General features: G+C 38.4%; 1 protein-coding gene across 1 annotated transcript in view; it reads left to right on the forward strand.

Moving 5' to 3' along the window:
* The window catches only part of LOC118839440 (NACHT, LRR and PYD domains-containing protein 3-like), a 31,258-nt gene extending 9,820 nt beyond the window's left edge, over nt 1-21,438 (forward strand). The window contains exons 4-11 of the mRNA XM_036746909.1: nt 2,475-2,669; nt 3,830-4,000; nt 5,917-6,087; nt 12,992-13,159; nt 15,192-15,362; nt 16,045-16,215; nt 17,964-18,134; nt 21,284-21,438. Of these exons, the coding sequence (XP_036602804.1) occupies nt 2,475-2,669; nt 3,830-4,000; nt 5,917-6,087; nt 12,992-13,159; nt 15,192-15,362; nt 16,045-16,215; nt 17,964-18,134; nt 21,284-21,383 (1,318 nt within the window). The 3' untranslated portion in view covers nt 21,384-21,438. The remainder of the gene's footprint in view (nt 1-2,474; nt 2,670-3,829; nt 4,001-5,916; nt 6,088-12,991; nt 13,160-15,191; nt 15,363-16,044; nt 16,216-17,963; nt 18,135-21,283) is intronic.
* Nucleotides 21,439-26,546: the final 5,108 nt, after the last annotated feature.

Below are 26,546 nucleotides of genomic sequence, written 5' to 3' on the forward strand. Positions count from 1 at the left end.
ATTTTACTAAAAAAATGAGTTGGAAAGCATTTCAGTGGCCATCTACTTCAAATTATACCCTAAAAGAACTGTCCTATAACACATTAAGTAAGTGATCATACTATTTCTGTTAGAAGACTTCTAAGGAGGCGAAACACACAACTGCTCAAAATACCACATTCTGATTTAGGGAGGTTGAATTGTTGGAAATGTTGTTCTGACATTTAGCTTAAATTTGCCTCTTCACATTTTCTCCCTGTTATTCCAGTTTCTGCCCTCAGAAGCAAGTCTGTTCACTCTTTTACATGACATTCCTTGAAATACTTGAAGATAGTTATCAGGTCTCCTGAATTTTCTCTTATCCAAGTTAAACATTCCAATTGTCTTACGTGATCATGGTTTTTCTCCTTTCAATGTCCTCATCAATGTCCTTATTAAGCTGTTGGGCCCAGAACTGAGCACAGTATTCTAGAATAACAGTTAGGAATTATTACCCGTATTTTATAGGAAAAAATTGGTGAATGGAGCATCATGGAGAAAATGAATACTCGGCAAAGAAAGTTTGACAATTATGTAATGAATATGAAGTGAAGTGGAGGGATGGTGGGAGACTTCTTAAGTAATGTATCAAATGTGAAAAAGATTAAGAGAAAGGACTACAAGAAGTTGGGAAGCTCTTCTATGAAGGATATATGGAGAAAACATACAAGAATCACATACAATAAGAAGGCTTGGATGAATTAAAATCTGCTTCTTCAAGGAAACTTGCCACTATGAATTTCAGTTTTTTATTCTGCTAAATATTTCTATTACGTTGGTCAAAATTTGTGATAATTGTTCCTTTCTACCTTTGTCTCTTAAGTTCTAATTTCTTTTTTGAACCATTCTGGATCACTCTGTTGTGGTACTGCCATCTCTTTGGAATCCACATGGTTCTGTATTTCATTGGACATCAGTTAAATTTCCTCTATCTTGAAATATTTAATCCTTGAGAAATCCTAGTACTCATCCTCCCTTTTAATTTTAGCATACTCTCTTTCGATCTATCTTTGTTCAATTATTTCAGTCTCGTCTGACTTTCTGTCACCCATTTTGAAGTTTCCTTGGCAAAGACACTAGAATGGTCTGCCATTTCCTTCTTCAGCTCATTTTACAGATGAGGAAACTGAGGCAAATAGAATTAAATGACCTACCCAGAGTAATACATAGCTAGTAAGTGTCTGAGGCAAGATTTGAACTCAGGAAAATGAGTCTTCCTGGTTTCAAGCCCAGTGCTCTATCCACTGTACCATCTAGCTGCCCACCATTTGCCCATCATCTCTTATGTCACAACCATATTCCATTACATTCATAGATCATGATATATTTAGTCATTCTCCAATGAGAGGACAGCCCCTTAATTTCCAATTTTAGGTAACCTCAAAGAGAGCTACAATAAATATATTTTGTACACATTAGTCCTTGTCCTCTTTTTTTTGATCCCTTTGGGTTATAGGCCTAGGTAGCTCAAAGGGTGTGTGTACAATTTAATAAGTTTTGGCTTGTCTGCAAATTAAATTTTATGGTTATCCAACATATAAAAATATATACATCTCAATGAGACCTTGAAAAGGAATTATTAATAGCCATGTCATTAGTAACATCATGGTTTGAAACACTTTGAATTAAAAAAAACAAAGCTATTCCCCCTATGAATAACATTATTATAGTAATAACTTTGCATTGTATATTATATAATTTTATTATATTATAGTTAATGTTATTATTATGATTTTATTTTTGTGTTATACTATGAAAAATATTGAATTTCCTCATTAAATATCTGAGCGTGTTATATTCTTTTTATTGCATTTTTAGATCTCTATATTAGAAAATCATAATGAATTCTTCCTTTTATTTGAACAAATCATAACATAAGAGCATGACTTATGTAAATTATCTTATGAAAAGAATGTGTGAAGGGTCTAAGAATATTTTGTAAAAATAAAACATGGAATTGTTACTAGAGAAAAGTTTGAAAAAGAGCAAGCTGTCTGAAAGTCACCTCTGTCCCCTGAATCCTTTGGTGTGACTTGACTCCATGGGCCTCTGATTGTCCCCAGAATTAGGATTGCCTTAGAGCCTGAATGTTGGACAGGCAGGAGATAGAATTCGGGACCTAGCAGGTGGCTGAAGGGACTAAAGAGGTCAAAGGTGTGGAGTTGCCTGGAGAGTAGAAACTCACATGGGCAGCTAGATGGCACAGTGGATAGAGCCCTGGGACTGGAATCAGGAAGATTCATCTTCTTATATTCCAATTTAGCCTAAGACATTTATTGGCAGTGGGACCCTGGGCAAGTTATTTAATCCTGTTTGCCTTGGTTTCCTTGTCTGTAAAAAATAAATGTGAGCAGGAAATGGCAAACCACTCCAGTATCTTTGCCAAGAAAACTCATAATAGATGCTTTTGAAAGAATTGGATGAAGAATTTTTGGTCTTTCTGTCTCTCTCTCTAGTAGGTTCCAGTCGAAGTCACTTCAATTCATGGTTCCCCAACTTACTGAGGTTGACTGGCAGCATCTATTTTCAGTGCTTGCCAAGAAACAAAACCTAAGAGACCTGGACCTGAGTGGCACTGAACTTGCCAATTCAGCTATGAATGTCCTTTGTTCGGAACTAAGTCAATCTAGCTTTAAACTACAGAAATTGAGGTGAGTTTGAGATAATTCCCTGAAGGGGATACCATAAATGTGGGGGTAGGGAAGGGGTAGGAGATGGACAGGGACAGAAATGGGGTAGGAGAAGAGAGAGAAAAGGAGGAGAGGAGGTACAGAAGATAAGTGGGAAGCAAAAATGAAACATTTTAAAGGGAAAAATGGAGAAAATGAATGTCAAGGAAAATGAGTCATTTGATTTAGAGTTGGAAAGGACATTAAGGGTTATCTAGTCTAACTCCCTCATTTTATAGATAAGGAAGCTGAGACCTGAATATTATGTGATTGCTCAAGGTTACACAGGTAGCAAGTGATACATATGGGACTTGGTCCAAGGCCCTCTGAGAAGACAGAGGGGAAGAGACAGTGACCCTTAAGAAAAAAATACTTTTTGGACAACTGACATGTCCCAAAATGAGTTCCCTGTTATTGGATATCATTGTGTAGATACCTGATTGTTGCTTATCAGGGATTTTGTAAAGGAGATTCCTGTTGCTTTGAGGACTAGGTGACCTCTGAGGTAGATGAATCCAATGCCAAAATTCTGTGATCTCTGGTCATAAAGCTGTTCATAAGTTAACCACTTCCTGTCTTTCTAGTCTTCCTATGCTTTATTTTCCTCTGTATGCTCTATGATTCTGCTCAACTGGCTTTGTTATTTTTTCTTTCACAACACTCTTATCTCCCAAATGCTGCCTTTTATTGGCTGTCTTCCAAGTCTGGAATGTTCTCCCTCTTCATCTCCACATTCAGGCTTCCTAGTTATCCTTCAAGATTCAGATCAAATTCAACCTGTTTTAGGAGGCCTTTCCCAGTCCCCTGAGCTATTCGTGCTTTTCCCCTCTTATTACCTTTCATATATACTTTATATATTGCATATGAACATAATTATTTACATATTGTCTCTACCATTAGAATGGGCTCCCTGAAAGCAGTGACTTTTTTTTGTCTTTTATATCTCTTGTCCTTGGCATAAAGCCTCACACATACCAAGCATTAATAAGTACTTGCTGATTGACTGATTAAGCTATGTTTGAGTCACATGAATCATAATGGTAGGTATCTTCTTTGGAAGAACTGGTGGTGGGGGTGAGGGTGGGGGGTTGAACTCTGGGGAAAGAATTTTATTTCCACTCTGAACTTTGTCTTTCTTGTAGTTTGTCCAAATGCCAGATCACTGCCTCTTGTTGTCAGCTTCTGTCATCGCTCCTTAAGAACAACAGAAGTCTAATATATCTGGACCTGAGCATGAATTTCCTTGGGGATGAAGGAATGAAAGTACTATGTGAAGTCTTAAGAAATAAGAACTGTAATATACAGGATCTGAGGTCAGTCCACATATATTCTCTTTGGGGAGAGTTCTTTGTACATTTGGGAGCAGGCTGAGAGAGTAGAACGAGGGATGGTAGAAGATCAGTGTCTCCACACTCATCTAAGAATTAGAAGGGACCTCAGAGATTATGTTGAGGTTGAACCTCAGCACCACCAGGAATTTACTCTACATTATCCCTAGCAAGGGATCATATGGCTTTGGCCTGAATACCTCAAGCAAGGGAAAACCCAGCAATAGCTAAGGTAATTTTGGATTCTTTTAATTGTTAATGTCCTTCTGTTGCTGTCAGGTTCTGTAGGTATTGACCCTCCTAGGATTGTCCTCATTGATTGAGAGATTTCTCCCTCCAACCTCCCCAATATATGAAATGATTGTTATGACAGAGAAGATTGAAATTTCTGGGGTAGAGGTCAATAAGCCTCTGTAAACAGTGATTCTAATCAGCTTTGGTTCTGACCATCACTCACTGTCCTGGAACAATGGCACCGTTCTAGGAACTTATCCAAGGGACTCCTTCATATTTCATATTTCATTCTTTACTGAAACTTCATGGTCAAACACTTACTAGAGGCATTACATCTTCTGACTTCACTGGACTCCTAAGTTATCCTGGATTCTTAGGTTCAGTGACATGCCATACTTTCTCCAAATAACAACTCTCCCCATTTTGTTGGTCACGGCCAGCCTTTGGGTACCCATTCCTCACACTTACCTACCTCTTTGCGTATTCCTTCCCTTTTCCACATACTTCAAATGACAATAGAATGTTTTCTATTTTGCAGTATTTTTTGTTTTGTTTTGTTTTCACAAGCAAAAGGAAAATACTGATTCAGAATAAATATACAAGCATTGGATATGATGGGGCTTCAAAGTGAAGCGAGGGTTGGTAGGATTTTGGAGAGCAAGCTTTTGCATTGATAATGCCTCACTTCCTCACTCACTCTCACCCACCTTATTTATTTAATCTATTGTAGAATCTTGTCCTTTTTACTGTCACATAACCTTGAGCTGTTTCCTGTTCTCTCCATATACAGAACCACCACTGTACTACAGGCCTTCATTTCTTCTTACCTTTACTATATTGCAATATTCTTCTAACTGGTGTTCCTGCCTCATGTCTTTCACCATTCCAGCCTATTCTGCGCTTATCTACTGAATTTATTTTCCTGAAGCAAATGTCTGACCATGTCATCCCACTACATAATAAACTCCCGTGGCTCCTTAGTATCTCCAAAAATTAAATACAAAGTCTTCCGTTTTGCAATTAAAGCCATTGACAATCTGGCCCCTTCCTACATTTTCATTTTTATTATATTGTATTCTTCTCCATGTATCCTACAACATGGAGACACTGGTCTACTTAGCATTTCTGGTGCATGACACTCTATATCCCTAATATGTGCCTTTCCACTGCTTTTCGCTCTCCCTCATCTGTTCCACCTCTTAACTATTGCCTTAGGTGCTCTGTTAAGACTCAGCCTAAATGCCACCTTCTAAAGGAAATCTTTACTGATCCCTCTGAAACCTCCTTCCTTTCCCTCACTCCCCTCTTCCCCCAGTTCTTTCTCTCTAAGTTTGTCTTCCATCTGCTCTGGATATATTTTGTATCTACATGATTACAAGTTATCTTTCCCATTAGTCTGTGAGCTCCTTGAGAGCAGGGAACAGTGGTTTGTTTTGTTTTTTCCCATTCTTTGTATCTCCAGCACTTAACATAGTGTTCAGAACACAGTAAATGCTTCATAAATGCTCATAGACTATTTGACTACTTGACTGGTGGCCAGAGCAAGATCAATGACATTAATGCTCTGTGTCTTTCTAAAGAAATCATGGGCACAATCCCCCTTCTTAAATAGAATGGACCTGGTGGGCTGATGGAATTATTTCTCACAGGGGATATCACTTCTGCAGGTTGTCCAGGTGCCACTTTTCTAATGCCTGCTGTAAGATTCTTTCCTCTGCTCTCAAGGCCCATGGAAGAATGAAATATATAGATCTGAGTGAAAATAACCTTCAGGATACTGGAATGAACCTACTTTGTGAAGCCTTGGGAGATCCAGATTGTAACCTCCAGGAATTGAAGTAAGTCTTTCAGCAAATAAAACTACTTTAGATTTTCCAATGAGTAGAGAAGAAGGGGAGATGCCTAAAGAGAATAAAGTCAATTCACAAGGAATTTATCGATCAATTCAGGATTTGTAGTTTTTTACAAGCAATTTGACATATATTATAAATGTGTAGTCATGAAAAATATGTTTCCATATTAGTCATGTTGTATAAAAGAAAACAGACAAAAAACAAGAAAAATAAATTTTAAAAAAATATGCATAGATTTGCATTTAGATTCTATTAGATTTTTCTCTGGAAATGGATACCATTTTTCATCATAAGTACTTTTTAATCATGATTATCATATGATATTTTTGTTAGTATATACCAAGTACTCCTGGTTTAGCTCATTTCACACTGCATCAGTTCATGTAAGTATTTCCAGATTTTGGGGGGGAGCATCCTGTTCATCATTTCTTATAGTACGATAATATTCCATCACAATCGTATACTACAACTTGTTCAGCCATTCCAACTCTTTGCCACCATAAAAAAGATCTGCTATAAATATTTGCTTTTGTAAAATATTTCCCACTTTTTTATCTCATTGGGATGCAAACCTAGTAGCAGTATTTTTAATGGGGGTCAAAGGGCATGCTTAGCTTTATAGCCTTTGGGGATAGTTCCAAATTGCTCTCCTGTATGGTTGAATCAGTTCACAACTCCACCAGCTTAAGAGATATGTCCTCCATTAGTGTCTCAGTTTTCCCACATTCTTTTTAACATTTATCCTTTTCCTTTTCTGTTATATTAGTCAATTTGATAGGTGTGGGGTGGTTGTTTTAATTTGAATATCTCTAATCAATAGTGCTTGAGAGCAAGTTTTCATGTGACTATAGATAGCTTTGAAAATTACCTGTTCATATCATTTGATCATTTTTTCATTTGGAGAATGTTTCTTGTTTGTGTAAATTTGACTCAGTTCTCTATATACTTCAGATACGAGGCCTTTATCAGAGAAACTTGCTTTAAAATATTTTTCAAAGTTATGATTACTGTATATTTCCCTCCATCCTATTTTCCCCATTTATCCTGTCCTCTCTCTACTTTCACCCTGTCCATCCTCAAAAGTATTTTGCTTCTGACTGCCTCTTCCCCTCATCTGCCTTCCCTTCTTACAGCCCACTTCCATTTTTCTTATCCCTTTCCCCTCATACTTTCCTGTAAGGTTAGTTACATTTCTATGCCAAACTCTTTATGTGTGTTATTGCCTCTTTGAGCCAGTTCTGATGAGAGTGAGTTTCAAGAGCTCCTCCACCCACCCCCCCCAACTTTTTCCATCTTTCCCTTTCTTTTTCATGCTTTCTCATGCCTCTTTTATGCGAGATAATTTACCTGAGAGGGGCAGAGCCAAGATGGTGGCTGGAAAGCAGGGACTCACTTAAGCTCTCCCTCAAATCCCTCCAAACACCTGTAAAAATGGCTCTGAACAAATTCTAGAGCTGTGGAACCCACAAAACAGCAGAGGGAAGCAGGTCTTCAGCCTAGTACATCTTGGATGGCCACTGGGAATGGTCAATCACGTGGCGCTGATAGCAGAGCATAGCCCAGAATGGGCTGTGCCAGGACCAACCAGACTGGAAGTCAGGCGGAGCAGGCGTCAGGGTCATGAATCACTGAGCTGTAGCAGTTACCAGAATTCACAACCCCAAAACTGCAAAGACCACCTAGCAGGTCAGTGGGAAAACTTCTGGATCTAGGTGAGACCTGTGTGGTCCAGCCCCAGCACTGGGGGCAGTGGAATTAGCACAACAGTGGCAGCAGCAGAAAAGCTTCCAGACCTCCAGCATCTGCTGCTTCCAGTATCCCTGGACCACATGGTGGGAGGAAGGAAGCTGGGGATCAAAGCAGGAGTGCAGGAGCACTTTGCTGATACAGGCACAGGCTTCTCTTTCTTTGCCCTGTATGGATCTAGGTCTTGGTCCTCGTTGGCGGTTCTTGAGGGAGGAGGAGCGCTGCTGTGACAGAGCTTCGGTGACAGTGGAGCAGAACTAGCTCTGAAAACAGCAGTGCAAGGCCCCTAAAGCTTGGGACAAAATACTGTCTACTCTACAAGCAGTCATACCCTGACATAAAGCTCAAGGGTCACGTAGTTGGCTGGGAACATGACCAGGCAGCAAAAATGGACTCAGACTCAGACTCAGACTATAGAATCATTTTTTGGTGACAAAGATCAAAACATGCAGCCAGAAGAAGTCAACAAAGTCAAAGAGCCTACATCAAAAGCCTCCAAGAAAAATATGAATTTGTTTCAGGCCATGGAAGAGCTCAAAAAGGATTTGGAAAAGCAAGTAAGAGAAGTAGAGGAAAAATTGGGAAGAGAAATGAGAGTGATACAAGAAAATCATGAAAAATGAGTCAATGACTTGCTAAAGGAGACCCAAAAATATACTGAAGAAAATACCACCTGAGAAATTAGATTGGAGTAAGTGGAAGCTAGTGACTTTATGAGAAATCAATAAATTAAAAAAAAAAACAGAGCCAAAGGAACGAAATAATGGAAAACAATGTGAAATATCTCATTGGAAAAACCACTGACCTGGAGAACAGATCCAGGAAAGATAATTTAAAAATAATTGGACTACCTGAAAAGCCATGATCTAAAAAAAGAGCCCAGACATCTTCTTTCAAGAAATTATCAAGGAAAACTTTCCTGATATTCTAGAGCCAGAGGGTAAAATAGAAATTGAAAGAATCCACTGATTGCCTCTTGAAAAAGATCCCCAAAAGAAACTCCTAGGAATATTGTCACCAAATTCCAGAGTTCTTAGGTCCTATTGCAAGCAGCCTGAAGGAAGCAATTTGAGTACTGTGGAAACACAATCGAGATAGCAGAAGATCTAGCAGCTTCTACATTAAGGGATCGAAGGGCTTGGAATATGGTATTCTGGAGGTCAAAGGAGCTAGGATTAAAACCAAGAATCACCTGTCTGGCAAAACTGAGTATAATGCGCCAAGGCAAAATATTTACTTTCAATAAAATAGAGGACTTTCAAGCTTTCTCAGTGAAAAGACCAGAGCTGAATAGAAAATTTGACTTTCAAACACAAGAATCAAGGGAAGCATGAAATGAAAACAAGAAAGAAATCATAAGAGACTTACTAAAATTGAACTGTTATATTTGCATTCCTACATGGAAAGATACTGAAAATTGAAGGAGAGATTAATAAAATTAAAATCAAGAAAACTGCTTTTATGAAAAAACCAATAAAATTGATAAACCTTTGGTCAATTTTATTAAAAAGAAGTAAGAAGAAAACCAAATCAAAAGTATCAAAAACGAAAAGGATGAATTCACCTCCAATAAAGAGGAAATTAAAACAATAATTAGGGATTATTTTGCCCAATTGTATGCCCATAAATTTGACAACCTTAGGGATGAATATTTACAAAAATATAAATTGCCAAGGTTAACAGAAGGGGAAGTAAAATAACTAAATAACCACATCTCAGAAAAAGAAATTGAGCAGGCCATCAATGAACTCCTTAGGAAAACATCTCCAGGGCCAGATGGTTTTGCATGTGAATTCTATCAAACATTTAAAGAAGAATTAATTACTATAGGTGGAGAAGGAGTCCTACCAACTTATTTTTTATGACACAAATATGGAACTAATACCCAAACCAGGAAGAGTCAATACAGAGAAAGAAAATTATAGACCAATTTCCCTAACGAATATTGATGCAAAAATTTCAAATAAAATATTGTCAAAAAAGATCGATGCAACTTATCATGAGAATAATACACTATGACTAGGCAGGTTTTATTCCAGGAATGCAATGATGGTTCAATATTAGGAAACCTATCAGCATAATTCATTATATCTGCAGCAAAACTAGCAGAAACCATATGATCATCTCAAAAGATGCAGAAAAAAGCCTTTGACAAAATACAGCACCCATTCCTTTTCAAAACACTAGAAGGCATAGGAATAAATGGAGCCTTCCTTAACATTATAAATAGCTTCTACCTAAAACCATCAGCAAGAATTATGTTTAATGAGGATAAGCTAGATGCGTTCCCAATAAGATCAGGGGTGAAACAAGGATGTCCATTATTCACTTTGGTACTAGAAATGTTAGCTGTAGCAATAAGAGAAGAAAAAGAAATAGAAGGAATTAGAACAGGCAAAGAAGAAACCAAAATATCACTTTTTGCAGATGATATGATGAATTACTTGGAGAATCCTAGAGAATCATGTAAAAAACTACTTGAAAAAATAAACAACTTTAGCAAAGTTGCAGGATATAAAATAAACCCACATAAATCTTTGGCATTCCTACATTACTAACAAACCCCAACAGCAAGAGATAAAAATATAATTTTCATTAAAAGTTACTGTAGACACTATAAAATATTTGGGGGGCCTACCTGCCAAGATGAACCCAGGGCATATATGAACATAATTACAAAACACTTTTCACACAAATAAAGTCAGATCTAAATTAATGGATAAAGATCAGTTGCTTGTGGTTAGACCAAGGTAACAGAATAAAAATGACAATTTTACCTAAATTAATTTACTTATTCAGTGCCCTACAAATTGAACCATGAAAAAATATTTTGCAGAGCTGGATAAAATAATAACAAAACTCATCTGAAAGAACAAAAGGTCCAGAATATCAAGGGAATTAATGAAAAGAATTGCTAAGAAGGTGGCCTAGCCATACCAGATTTTAAAGTGTTTTACATGGCAGCAGTCATCAAAACTACTTGGTAGTGGCTAAGAAATAGAGTAGTGGATCAGTGGAATAGGTTTAGGTACACAAGTTGCACTAGACAATGACTATAGCAATCTACTCTTTGATAAACACAAAGAATCCAGCTTCTGGGCTAACAATTCACTAATTCACAAAATCTCCTGGGAAAATTGGAAAATGGTAGGGCAGAAACTGGGCATAGACCAATATCTTACACCATATACCAAAATATAGTCAAAAATGGGTTCATGATTTAGGAAAAAAGGCTGATACTATAAGCACTTTGGGAGAGCAAGGAATAGTTTACCTATCAGATTTATGGGAAAGGAAAGAATTCATGACCCAACAAGAGATAGAGAGCATTACGAAATGTAATTGGACAATTTTGATTATATTAAATTGAAAAGTTTTTGTATAAAAAAAAGCCAGGGCAATAAAGATTAGGAGGGAAACAGAAAATTGGGAGAACATCTTTTTAACAAGTACCTCTGATGAAGGCCTCATCTCTAAAATATACAAGGAACTGAGCCAAATTTATAGGGATACAAGTCATTCCCCAATTGAGAAATGGTCAAAGGATATAAACAGGCAGTTTTCAGAGGAAGAAATTAAAGACGTCTATAGGCATATGAAAAAAAAATGCTCTAAATCACTATTGATCTAGAGAAATGCAAATCAAAACACCTCTTAGCTACCACATCTCTCCTGTCAGATTGGCTAACATGACAAAACAGGAAAATGATAATGCTGGAGAAGCTGTGGCAACATTGGAACACTATTACATTGTTAGTGGAGTTGTGAACTAATTCAGCCATCCTGGAGAGCAATTTGGAACTATGCCCAGAGGGTATAGGGCATACCCTTTGACCTAGCAATACCACGTCTAGGGCTGTATCTCAAAGAGATCACACAAATGGAAAAGGGACCCCGTATGTACAAAAATATTTATAGCAGCTCTTTTTGTGGTAGCAAAGAATTGGAAATCAAGGGGATGCCCATCAATTGGGGAATGGCTGAACAAGTTGTGCTATGTGAATGTAACGGAATACTGTTGTGCTATGAGAAATGGGGAAGATACGGACTTCATAATAACCTGGAAAGGCCTACATCATATGATGCTGAGTGAGCAGAGCAGAACCAGGACAATATTATACACAACCACAGATATATTGATTCTGTGATGACTAACTTTGATGGAGTTGGCTCTTCTCAGCAATACAAGGTTCAACGACAACTCCAAAGGACTTATGATGGAAAGAACTATCTACATCCCGAGAAAGAACTATGGAGTCTGAATGCAGATTAAGGCAAACTATTTGCTCTCTCTTTTTTTCTCTTTTTTTTGGTTTTGTTTCTTTTTCCTCATTATTCCTTCCATTGGTCATAATTCTTTTTTGCAACTTGACTATTGTGTAAATAAGTTTAATGCGAAGGTATGTGTAGAAGATATATTGGATTCCATGCTGTCTTGAGGGGGAGGCAGGAGGGGAGGGAGGGGAAGAAAATCTGGAACTCCAAAACATGCAAAACTGAGTGGTGTAAACTAAAAATAAAAAAATCTTAAAAAAAGAAAGTGTATACTCAAGAAGTGGAAAAAAAAAGCATTGGATCATTTCACCTCATTTTGCAGTACTTATTTGTCAACGCACAAATTCATTTACCATACACAGAGATAATATTTGTTTCTGTTGTTACTGCTTTTCTGTTGAATTTTCTATTTATATTCAAGGTCTCTGAGTTTTCTTCCTCCTGAAATCTACACTTTCATGTTTTTTCTCTCTCATTTTCCCTTATTTCTCCCTTCTTGACTACCTCCTCTATGATTTTGGCTTCCTTAGGGGATGAAAATCAAAACATCTCAATCTCTCCTCACACTGGGTGATCCATGGTTTACCTTACAGCTTTTTGGTAGTACGAACTGCCCCAGCCTGATTCTGAGTTCTTTTCCTCTGGTTTGGTGGAGTGCTCCCACATTCCTCCCACATTCAGTCTCCTATTATGGTGATATGTCCCACTTCCACAGTTCATGGACTGGGCTGGATGGGGAGAGAGCCATTTGACTGTTGCTTCACACTGGGCCAAAGGGACCAGGGCAGTGAACTACTTCATGAGGAAATTTAGCAATCTAAAGATTATTAAATAAACTATTTCTCTTCTGGGATTCTCTTCCCTGAAGGCTGTCTCAGTGCCATCTTACTGCTGGCTGTTGTCAAGATCTCTCTACTTGCATCAAGAACCAAAGCCTGACACATCTGGATGTGAGTGGCAATTTTCTTCGTGATTGTGGCATGAAGCTGCTGTGTGAAGCTTTAAGACACCCTGCCTGTAATCTACAGAAATTGATGTAAGATTTCCTCAAGTTTCCTTTTTGTGCTATTCTCTGCAAGTCTGGGATCAGGAAGAGAGTGTTTAAGAAGTTAGCATGAATTATAATTTTAAAAAATCAGGGATGGGAATTAAGGTCACATACTGTGTGCCTTTGCCCAGAGTTTAAGGTCCTCCCTATCTCTGCAAGAGAAGTTGAAGATGAGGCTGATCCTCACTTATAGCATCCCACCTTCTGTGTCTGTACCTTTGAGGCAGGCTGCCTGAATCAGTCAATCAGTCCCACCTGCCTGAATCAATTCCCTTCTGACTTGCATCTCTTAAAATCCTAGCAATCTTTAAGGCTCAATCTAAGCACCTACATGAGATCTTTCCTGAATTCCTCATGTGCTAGAGCCAGGCTGCACCTCAAATTATCTCATGTTTACTTTGGGTATATCTTATATCCATTCATAAGTCTACATGTTTCCACCTCTTTAGATGATACAGTGTTAAATCCTTGAGGACAGGGATTGTTTTGTTTTATTTTTTGTTTTACTCATCCTGGCTCCTAGCACTGTGCCCAGTACATAGCAGGATTACTAAATTCATTTTTAATGATTGACTGACTGGTTAATGGTCCTATCCCATTTTTTAAATTTTGTACTATTAATAAAACTTTGGTGATTAGGTGGGAGATGTCTTTCTTGATCTTACCTAGAGTCATTTCAGTGGAATGAGAAATCACTGCCTCTCCCACCATCTACCTACTGAAGGCAGTTTCTGTTTTTTCAAGGTCAGTGAGGCCAGGACGAAGGCAGTGAAAGAATTATGGGTAGTTATTCTACATGTCATCAATAAATGGCACTGAAGACAAGACAGCCTTTGGTCCTGGAGCTAAGGCTTAGGGGGAAATCACTACCAAGGATCATTGTTACCTTATAGGCAACAGGTTCAAGGAAGTCCCTATTTGCAATTAAATAATCTTGAACCCAGAACTCAGCCGAAGTGCCTTTATTAAGTACTTACCATATTCCCAGTTCTATGTTAAATGCCCTTGATTTCAAATACTGCACATTTTACCAGCAGAGAGGGGAGCGATATATAAATAAATGGATAATGCATAACATATACAGAGTATATAAGAAAGAAAGGCACTGATATTTGCAGGGACTAGCAAAGGCCTCTTGTAACAGATAGGACTTAAGCTGAGTCTTGAAGGAAACATAAAAAATGAAGGTGGGATAAAGTGGGTCCAAGTCTCTTAAGCCTTCAGGAACCATCTTCAGTTTTCTTATTTAATAGATCTATAACCTGATGCCTGTCAGGGACCTACCCACCAGTGCACATCTGATTTTAACTAGATCTGTGGATAGAATCACTTGAAAATCACTGGTGTAACTTGCCACACTTGCTGCTCTACTTGTGTCCTCCTCTCTGTGGTCAGCTCTGTTCAGATAAAGCTGGATATGCCCACCTCTCTGCTTTTATAATGGCTGCTATCTAGAACGTACTAGAATGTCTTCCTTCCTCATCTAACTCCTAGCTTCCTGGTTTCCTTCAAGACACAGGAAACTCCCACTTCTTGCCAGAGGCCTTCTTGTTTCCCCACTACTAATGCTTTCTTTTTGTGATTACTTTTCCTTTACACTGTTCACACCTTATATGTAGATAATTGTTTTAATTCTGTCTCCCTTAATAGACTGAGAGGTCCTTGAGGGCAGGGTCAGTGTTTTTGCCTTTCTTTGTATCACTAGGGCTTTTCAAAAGGCCTGGCACATAGTAAACACTTAACAAATGTTTGTCAATTGCCTAGAAAACCAGAAGACCAATTCAAAGGCAGCATCTAATCCTGAGGCTAGGAAAGAAATTTATATTTGAGCTAAAATTGGAGATCTTAAAGTGATAAAGGAGGGGAAAAGAGCTAAAAGGAATCATTATGTCTTAGGAGGATGCAAGGACAGGGGCAGGGGCATATTGTATGTAGGGCTAATGACATGGGGAATGCCAGATCCTTCCAAGATGAAGATAGGGAAATGATCATTTCTCTCATGAAATTCATTCTCTTGCAGGTTATCCCTGTGCCATCTCACAGATTCCTGTTGTCAGGATATTTCCTCTGTTCTTAAGAGCAATAGGAGTCTTATTCATTTGGACCTGGGATGTAACAGCCTGTACAACCATGGGGTGAAGCTATTGTGTGAAGCCTTAGAAAATCAGGATTGTAACTTACAGACCCTAGAGTAAGTAATACATTTCTGTTTAACAGAGTGTCCTGTTTGTTTGGTAGGTAGGAGGTTGGAAGATGAAATAATACCACGTATTGGAGAAGTGAGGCTGAGAATTGAGTCTCTGTTGGGGCAAAGGGTCAGGGTCTCACACATCTCTGTAGCAGGTCATAGTAATAGTTCTTACTTGTGACAGACACTGTGCTAAGCTCTTTATAAATATCTCATTTGATCTTCATAACAGCCCTGGGATGTAGATGCTATTATTACCTCTATTTTAAAATTGAGGAAACTGAGGCAAATAGAGGTTAAGTGGCTTGCCTGGGATGGCATGGCTAGAAATTATCTGAGGCTGGGTTTAAATTTAGGTCTTGCTGAATTCAGACCCAGTGCCATACCTAGCTGCCTCTAGTCAGAGACCTATGGGCTTCATTAGACTGACAAATGAGTCCATGGAACACAGAAAGGTCAAAAACGCTTGCTCTAGGGAGACTGGACAGGGGGCTATGAAAGAAGGGACTGTTGGGCCAGGAGTACCTATGGATAATGCCAAAGTAAGGCTGTACACTGGGTTGAAGGTCCATCATTACAAGCCTATGCTGGAGGAGAAATAGGATAATAATAAACCTCAAAGACTGAAGAAATCATTTTGTACCCCACCCTCTATCTCCCTCTTACCCATGAATGTTCCCTACAGGTTGTGGAACTGCCAGATCTCTGCTGCTTGTTGTTATGCTCTCTCCTCTGTTCTCAAGAAAAACCAAAGTCTGACCCATCTGAATTTGGGTGCTAACCCCCTGCGAAATAATGGGGTGAAAGTGCTATGTGAGGCTCTGGGAAACCAGAATTGTAAATTACAAGAACTGAAGTAAGTTCTCTTAAGCTTTTTTCATTTAAGATTCCCATATTCCTGGGGGTGAGAGATGAAGATGTCAGGGTCTGAGACTGGGATCAAGAGCGTTTTGCAGAAGAATGGGCAAGAAAGTCAATGCTGAAGTTAGTAAACCCTTTTATTCAGAGAAGACTCCAAAAAGAAGGTAATACGGCTTAACTGGAGATACGCAAGGGAGTAAGAGACAGAGACAATAATCCAAGGTCCTGGGGAACCCAGTGGATCCTTGAAAATAAAATCAGATCTCTAGACTAAGGCAGCCTTTCCGAGCCTTTCACAGTGAAGTTGAGACCAACACCTTCAAACCAGAGCATTTTCCCATCTTCCACAATTCAAAGATTAGTGGGAAAAATCATGTATGTCACTCCCAGACTGAGGGAACAACCATGACCCCTAACTTAAATGAGCTGCCCTGAAGCAAATACCTGGGAGTCTTAGAAAGAGCTTGGTGTGACTATGCAGATGCCTAGAGGGTGTACTCTTTCTAGACTACTTGGGGAATTTCTCCTCCTACCATAACCTGAAGATTAGCATGCCCATTCTGGGGATATCTCTGGTTATGTTCCTTGTCTGACTTATACTTTCAGGGAAGGTTATAGGTAATTTATTTCAGTCATTCAGTAAACATTTATGAAGCACCTATTATGTACTAGGCACTGTGTCAAGTTCTGAGGATACAAGAAGAGAGGGAAGAAAGTTCCTGTCCTCAAAGAGCTTACAGTTTAGTGAGAGACACAACATGCAAACAAAGGCATACAAAGCAAGCTATATACAAGATAAATAGGAAGCACTAAAATTAAGAGGAATTTGAAAAAGCTTCCAATAAATGATGGAATTTTAGTTAGGACTTAAAGGAAGCCAAGAAGGTGAGTAGGTAGAGCTGAGGAGTGAGAGTTTTCCAGGCATAGGAGACCAGAGAAAATGCCTAGAGGCAATTGAGGCAATGTTATGTTTGTGGAATACCCGGAAGGCCAATGCCACTGGATCAAAGAGTATGTGCACAGCAGGAGTAAGGTAAAGGAGGATGGAAAAGCAAGAGTAGGCTAGATCACTAGGTTCTAGAAAAAGTTAGCACGGCTTACAGAAAGTTTTTCATGCCTCTGATAGACCTATGTAATGACACATTCTATGACTGTTCTCATTGAATAATAAACTACTCACCCTCCTAATCTAGCCATTAGGTGAAATAGTACCTTGGATAAAGAAGAAAAGGATTCTTGGTTTGGGAGTATCATGAGGTCTAGAAGAGAGGAAAAATGGAGGTAAAATGAGCAAAGACATCCATATCAGTCATTAAGTAACATGAAGTATAGCACCCCTCCTATGTTGTTTTCTCAGCAATTCTGCCCTACTCTAACATTATTTTTTCATGGAGATAGTCTCCATCTGCAGCTAAAATAGCTTTTGACATCAGTACCGGCATAGGTAGAAGAATTTGATGGGACATTTACGTGGTAATAGCACTTCTAGAGCTCAATAAAAGAGACAAATATTGAGACTGGGACACAGTCAAGGGCTCTGCCATTGGCTAGGACAGGATAAGGCTAATGATAGCCTTGGCTCTTGGGTTGGTAGGGAAGAAGGAAAATTAAAATCAAAGAATTATTATACTGACACTGTATATTCAAAGGTACTGTAAAATGTATATCTTCCCAGGGAGAAGGAAATGAATAAATTCTTGGGAATTAAGTTGTCCTTTGCCATCTGTGCTGTCTCTTCCATAGGTTGTGTAAGTGCCTTCTCTCCGTAGCAGGATGTCGATATCTCTCCTCTGCACTCAAGAGCAATCAAAGTCTGATAGACCTAAAACTTACAGGCAATGGCCTGGGTGATGATGGAGTGAAGCTTCTGCTGGAGGCCTTGCGAAGCCAGGATTGTAAACTGCAAAAACTAACGTGAGTCCCAAGCATTATTTATGGAAAGTTTGTGGGTTTGAGAGGACAGAGGAGTCCAGGTGAAAAGGATGAATAGGGGAAAGTTGACTTGATACAAAGCATCTGAACCAGGATTAGAGATTAGTTTGAATCCTGATGAGGAAGGGAAAATGATTGGAGATTCTAGCCAGTACATTTTCCTGTGAAACTCTTACTCCTCTCTCGATGATATTACTTGTATAGCATGTCCCCACTAGGTGGAAAGTGTTGCTGTTTACGAAGTGTAGCAAGATGACTAAGGATTACTTTTTTTTTTCCTTTTGAATAATTGTGATGACAAAACATGCATGTTCCAAGAATTTGATTTTTCTTCTTCTAGAACAATTTTCAGCTTCTTACTATGGGAAATGTAAATAAATGCATATTGTGTCTCTCTGTTGTGTCTAGAAATCTATGTAGATATGCCATTGCACCTATCTGATCTAATGCAACAGACATTTTCAATACTTAAGGAAATGGGAAGACAATTACAAAGCATAGAAAAAATAGTAGTCTTTGACTTCAAGAAGCTTATGAGCTAATATCTGTAAAACTCTTTGCAAACCTCTAATCACTATCTACATGTAAGGGAGGAAATATTCTTAGTTCCCTTCTTCAAGGTCAAATTTGCTGAATATTGTTACCTATCTATGCTGTTGACACAAAGAGAGATACTGACAAAGGGAAAAAAAATCATTAAAACCAACCAACACGTATACAACACATGTAATATTCCAGACCCATAGTATTCCCAGAGCTGAAACAAAAAGAGGATGAAGAATGCTTTATTTTCAGTCCTTTTCCAGGGACAAACATGGTGATTATAATTAATAAGTCAATAAGCGTTTACAAAATATTAACTAATTAACCAGTCAATAAGCATGTACAAAGCACTTGTCAGGCACTTTTCTAGGTGCTACAGATACAAACACAAGAATCAAAAATGTTCCTGCCCTCAAGAAGCTTACATTCTATCAGAGGGAAAAACAGACACATGTAAAAGTGTATGAAAATACACACAAAGGAAACACAGGGTGATGAGGGCATGTTAGAAGCTGGGCCAATTAGAAAAACTTGGAGGCACTATGGTTGAACTTTGAAGGAAACTAGGGTTTCTGAGAGGTGGAAAACAGTAGACATAGTTTAAGAGATTAAGAGATCTCAGAATTCATCTAGTCTAACTCCCTCATTTTCCAGATGAAGAAACTGAGGCTTAGCTAGACAGATGAGGTGATTTGTCCATGGTCACCTCAAAATGAAAGGATTTGAACCCAGTTCCTCTGACATCTGACTCAGCTGCTCGTTCAACTATACCACAAGTAAAGAAAGTATTCTAGGCATGATGGACATTCTTCACAAAAATAGAGGCAAGAGATGGAGAGTCCTGTGCAAAACACCCAGAAGGTCAGGTGGACTTAAATGAAGAGCACGTGAAGGGTAATAGTGTGTAATAAGGCTAGAAAGGTAGGTCACAGCTAGATTATGAAGGACTTTAAATGTCCAACAGAGGAATATGCATTTGGTCCTTGATGTATTAGGAATCCATTAAAGCTTGATTAGTAAGCAGTGATATGGTCAAACCTATACTTTAAAAAAGTTGCTTTGGCAGCTGTTTGTAGGATGAATTGGAGAGGGGAGAGATGACGAGCAAGACCAAGGAGGCTGTTGTAATAGTCTACATAAGGGCTGTCCAACCTTAGTTTTTTATTGAAACAATAGACAATATATTTTGATTTGCCATTTTAGTGAGAGCTCTGTGGTAGCTCAGCTTCATTTACTAAAGCATTTATGTAAATTTCTATGCTTGTAGGCAGGCCTCATAAATTGCACTGTGGGTGCATGCAGCCTGCGGGCAGCATTTTGGAAAGCCCTGGTCTATATTATATTAATATAGTAGTTATAAAATAACCATTATACTATAATTATAAAATAATCATAAATTATTATAACATAATATTTGCTACAAATAGTTATGAAACTATTATATCATTAGGTAATAATATCATAAGAAGAGAGGAAATCAAGGACCTGAACCAGTATGGTGACCATTTCAGTAGATAGAAGGGGACGGATGTGAGAGATAATGAAGCAGAGGAAAGGTGGTACTGGAGTCCTGAACCTGGAATCAAGAAGAGCTGAATTCAAATATGGCCTCAGACACTTATTAGCCATGTGATCCAGGATAAGTCATTTAACTTTCCTCAGCCTCAGTTTCCTCATTTGTAAAACTGGGATGATAATAGTGCCTACCCCCAAGGGTCAAATGAGATGACATATGTAAAGTGCTTTGCAAACATTAAAGTGCTATATGAATGTTAGCTATTATTTATTTTTGTGGATATAAAATCCACAAAATTTGTCATTTATTTGGATCTGTGGGGCAAGAGAGAGTGAGTAATCACTGAATATTACAGCAAGGCTATAAATCTGTATGACTAGTACTCTCAAAAGATGTAGGAAAGTTGGGAAGAGGGGAAGGTTTAGGGGAAACCATGATAAGCTCTATTTTGAAAATGTTGAGTTCAAGATGTCTATTGGCTATCTCATTTGAAATATCCAAGAAACATTAGAGGATGTGGGATTGTAACTCAGCAGAGAGACAAGTGCTGGCTATATGAATCTGGGAGTCATCTGTAGAGAGATGATGGAGTCATTGAGAGAGCAGACAAAGAGATAAGAGAAAAGGTGCAGTATAGAGGCTTGGGGTGTATCCATGGTAAGAGAGGCACTATCCAGAAAGCTATACTGAGAAGTAGATATGTGTGAAGAGAACCAAGAGAGCAGTGTCAGAGGGTTCAGTATGACATCATTATTCTTCCTCTTTGCACCAGATACACACACACACACACACACACACACACACTTATGTATTAACACATACATATATACACTTTTGCAAGCAAACTATAGAGGAAATGAAAGAAATCTGAGATGTTTCTGTAATGTCTTAATTTCCTTTTTCCTTCCTACTTGTTGCTGATTTGATCCTTGATCCAAAAGGGAAAAAGGACTCTCAGTTCCAAACCCTCCCTTTGGGTGTTTATATAAATCTGCTTTCTACTGGGTCAGAAGGAGTAGTAGAGCATTGGGGATGGAAATAAGAATAATAAATACATATTGTGTTTCCACAGGCTGGATAAGTGGAAATTAAGTGCAGACACTCAGAGAATCCAGGATGAGCTGAGGCAGAGCAAACCTCATCTAATCATTGAAAACTCAAGTCTATGTTAACTGTCTCCTTTGGGACTTGGTGGAGATTTAAAGTAATGGTGAGGTAAAAAAAAAAGGTGGCACAGAAATGATTTTGTTGAATTGTTAGCTGAAAAATTTTCTTTTATGATAGTCTGGAGATAGTTTGGATAATTAAAAGTCCTGTATGACGAATACAATGTTTGAAACAAGTTCTTCATATGGCTCTGCCCCAGGTCCACTTTTAAAAGTGATTTCAAAGAATTGAGCAAAAGGTAGATCTGCAAAACCGTGGATGGCATCAGACTGTGTGAGCCCTGAGGACAAGAAATCCAGCTTCCTTCTGGATTCAAAAACTACAAAAGCTAGATGTAGTCCTGCCTCCAGAAAGGAGGCTCATACTTCCTACTGTTGATATTTGATAGGAATCTTGGTCGATGTGGTCTCATTCTGTTGATCAGTGCCCATAGAATTACAACCAGCCTTTAACACTGTCAATCATCCTCTTCTCCCTGAAAATCTCTTCTCTCTGTTTCTGTGACACTGCTCTCTCTTGGTTCTTCCTTTTGTCTGAGCACTCCTTCTTAGTTGGCTTTGTTGGATCTTCATTCATGTCACACCTACTAACCATGGTTGTCTCCAAAGGCCTTGTCCTAGGACCTCTTCCATTTTCTATTTCCCTCAGTGATCTCATCATTTCCCATGAAGTCAATTATCATCTGTATGTAGATGATTCTCAGATTGTTTTATCCAGCATAAGATTTCTCCTAACCTCCAGTTTTGCATCTCCAGCTGCTTATTGGATACCTTGAACTGGATATCCCACAGACATATTAAACTCAACAAAATTGAACTCATTATCTCTCTCCAAAAATCTTTTCTACTTATTAATTTCCCTATTACTATGGAGGGTACCACCATCCTTCCAGTCATCCAGGCCTAAACATAAGTGTAATCCTTAACTCCTCACTCTCAACCTTTTATATGAATCTGTTATCAAGTCCTGGAAATTTTACTTTCATAGTATCTCTCATTAATATACCTTTTATCCCTTTCCCCCCTGGTGTATGGTGTATTATTTTTTTCAGTGTCAGGGGTGAGTCACACATGCGACTCACCCATGTGACCTAGAATCGTCACAAAGAGGCGACTTAAACCCACGTGGTCTAAGAGCCTCTGATGTCCCAAACCTATCACTCAAACTCATGTGTAAAACTAGGCCCTCCCCTGAGTTAGCCCCACCTTGGGCCCCACCTTAGTTACCAATCCACACCCACATGGGTTAGGTTAACACCTAATAGGGGTTAGAGCCTGGAGCTTAGCACTTAGTAAGACTCAATAAAATACACTGAATTACTCAAAGCAAACAAAAGCCAAACTCTTCAAGGGCACTTGTTGAACTAAGTGCTAAGGAGCCCATTTTGCTTACCAACACACCCAGATGGCTCTGGAGGAGAAGGTGAGGTTGCACAGCCCTCCCTCACTCAAATCAAAGTCGGCTTCAAGTCATGCCATCATTTCCCTCATGTCATTGCCCTCTTTGAAACCAAGGACAAACACAACAACACAAGCCCCAGGCTTGGAATTCTCATTTTTGTCTCTACCTTCTGGTTTTGCTGGCCTATTTAATATCAGCTAAAATCCCATCTTTTGCAAGAAGCGTCTTCCCCCTTAATGCTAGTACCTTTCCTCTGAAATTGTCTCTAATTTATCTTTTCTGTATCTTGTATGTACATAGTTGTTTGCATGTTATGTTCCCCTTTAAATTCAGGTCCTTGAGAGCAAGGATAGTTTCTGCCTTTGTACCCACAGAGTTTAGCACAGTGCCTGGCACACACTGAGTGAGAAATAAATGCTTGTTTACTTGAACACTTAATTGAGATTTGCTGAATTAATTTGCTACACATTACCATCATGATTGCATAGATTTTGCAAGTCACTTTATGACTCCAGCTATAATTATAATTTGCTTCATTTCCCTCCACGTATTATTCTCATCTATCACCCAGTTAGATTTGAAAAGATATTTTCCTTTCTTCTTTTTTCTTCAAGAAATTGGGGAAGAGAAGCTCCAGGGAAACCAACGTGAAGACTCTTTAAAGAGAAAAAGGGTTGCAGTCACTGCATTTTGCACGGTGTATGCTATATGTATTCTTTACTCCTATTGTATTCTAAGTTTGAGCATAGTCTTTAAATGAATTCTGTGTGTTTGTGGGTCCCTTCCAGCTCTCAATCAATTATACTATTGGACAACCTCCAATCAAGCTATTCTATTTTTTGGATTGATCTAGTTTTTAGATGCAAGCTCTATATTAGGAAATAGTTCCTGTCTTAAAATTGCTTCACATTAGTTCCCATTTTGTCCTCTGGGGCCAAAACTAAAGAGACAAATGCCTCATGTACATAATAAACATAGAATATTTAAAGATAGTAGTTATTCCTCCTTCTCCAAGGGTTTGCTGGAGCCAGTTCTGATCTTGTGAAGGCTGGGTGTTAAATTTAATTGTGAGCACTTAGCAGCTCAGAAATTGGCAGACTAAAAATCTGGGCTTGATTTATTGCTCTGTTGATGGTGTAGACTTAAGAGAGTGAAGGAGAAAATAATAGTAATGTAGATTGAACTGAACTGTATTACATATACTTCTTATTTTCAAAGAGCTGTTATTAAACATTTCCTGGCACACCGCTGCATCCCACCACTCCCACCAAGGATTTTTTTTCCTTGTCCAGGCTAAACATTCTTAGCTTCTTCACTTGACCCTCCTGTGCCATCTTATAACCTCTCTTTGCCATCCTAGTTGTCTTCCCCTGCTACTGACTGTCAAGTCCCATTCTAAAACTTTAGCACATAGAACCAGACACATACCCATTGTACTCTATCCTTGTCAAACAAAGATGGTCATATTTATCACAACCTTTGTTCTTGACATTATGCTTTTATTACTTTTGGGTAAGATGATGTTAACTCTTTTGTCTACCATATCACACTAATATGGAGGAAAAATCCATTAGAACCTCAACATCTTTTTTTTCCCACAAATGCTTATCTAATCATACTTCTCCTAACTTATGTGTTTACTGATTTTTTTAACCCAAGTACACGACCTGAAATTTCATATAGATAAATATAGCCTTAGTAGTTAGAGTTCCCTCTTCTAGCCTGTTGAGATCTATTTGGATCCTGATTTTGTGATCTAATATTTTAGCATTCCTTCCCATTTCAGGGCTGAATCTTGAAACAAAGAACGCATTTCAACAGATAGAGACATAGAGGAGTTCACCAGATCTTTATGAAGGAGCTGGAACTAGACATAGATCTTAAAGTATTGGTGAGTTCTGAATAAGTGCAAAAGAAGGATGGCTTTTCACTAAGAGAACAACATGCCCAAAATCACAGGCATAGAAACAATCATACGTCTGCTAGTCTAATGAAGTCTAATGAGCATATGTTACCTTCTCTACTGCATTATAAGCTGCTGATGTCCTTAGGTACGTTATCTCTGCTGTGTTGCCAAGTGCTCCAATCTCCACTGAGCCTCCTTTACTGGGTCTCTACCATTGCCCTACTACTGCCATCTGCTGGATGAGAGTTGTTAAACATTTTTCCATAAAGGGATAAATTTTTTTTTTAAAAAAAGCACATAGTCTCAGGAGCTATCTCAGCTCCACTCAGGTAAACCGCAAACAAACTTGACCAGTTAGCCATCCAGTCAGGGAAAAGAGTCTTAAGGTTCTCTGTTCAGCCATATTTTAGTCATGTCTGACTTTTTGTGGCCCCATTTTGGGTTTTCTTGGCAAGGATTCTTAAATGCTTTTCCATTTCCTTCTCCAGCTCATTTTACAGATGAGGAAACTGAGGCAACAGGGTTACATGACTTGCCCAGGTCACACAGCTAGCAACTGTTCGAGGCCAGATTTGAATTCAGGAAGAAGAGTCTTCCTGACTCCAGACCAGCAAAATATCCACTGCAATACTGATTAGGTCCATCCATTGAAGCATTTTGCTTCTATGACAGCTGTTACTCCTTGAACACAACCTACTGTTTGAGTTAGGATGACCAAATTCCATTCAGCTCCCATCATACATATGGTTGATACCTTGGGGCCATGAAAATCGTCTTTAGGAATTCAGTAAGACTAAAGGAATTGGAAGAAGCTTGTCATATTTATCTTGCTTTCCTGATTGCAAAGAAATTGCTATTCTCTCTACAGATGGTTAAAATTTTGGTACACATACATACATACATACATACAGATATATATATATATATCTTTTTAAAAAACGTGTTTATATACATACAGTACAGCTAGAAAAATAGACTCATGCTATAAATATAAAATGCGTGAGTATTCACACATCTGTCATGCTAAGAGACATTTTTTTTAAAGATAAATTGTCAAAATAAATGAACAGGCAGTTTTCTAGAAAAAGTGTGAATTGTCAACAACCCTCTGAAACAATGTTCAAGATCACTATATGTAGTATAAACACATATTAAAATAACTCTAAGTGATCACTTTTTCAAGCTAAGATTGAGACCCATGATTTTAATGGTGAAAGAAACTCTCAGTAAGGGATCAATGAATATTGCCATGCACATTAACAACTTTTCCTCACATATTCTACAGTTGCCTTGGGCACTGAGATGATAAGTGATTTGCAAAGGATCAGGAGCAGGACTTGAATTCAGGGCTTTCTGATACAAAGGACGAGTTCATTATCCCAATAGAAAAATTCAGTATTGATGGGACTGTGAAGGAAAAGGAATGATAATTCATTATTGGGGCTGTAAATTTGTCTGATCATTCTAAAAAGCAAAGTAGAATTATACATGTTACGAAATTATTCATACTCAGCAATCCTACATCAAAGGTGTCATTTGATTGAGGAGAAGGAGAAAGACTGTGTACACAAATAAAATTATAGTATCATTATTTGTAATAGAAAAAGTTAGAAGCAAACCAAATGGCAGTGAAATGGCTGAAGAAGTTGTGGCAGATCTATGCACCAACAAATATTAAACACCTACCAGCTGTATGGCTTTGTGCTAGTATGTACGAAGAACAAGGGAACATTTAAGCACCTACTCTGTGTTGAGCACTATGCTAAGTGCTTTACAAATATTATCTTATTTGACCTTCATAATAACCCTGTGAGGTAGGTAGTATTATTATCTCCATTTTAACTTAAGGAAACTGAGACAA

Source organism: Trichosurus vulpecula, chromosome 2 (genome assembly GCF_011100635.1).
Source record: "Trichosurus vulpecula isolate mTriVul1 chromosome 2, mTriVul1.pri, whole genome shotgun sequence".
NCBI classification, from domain to species: domain Eukaryota; kingdom Metazoa; phylum Chordata; class Mammalia; order Diprotodontia; family Phalangeridae; genus Trichosurus; species Trichosurus vulpecula.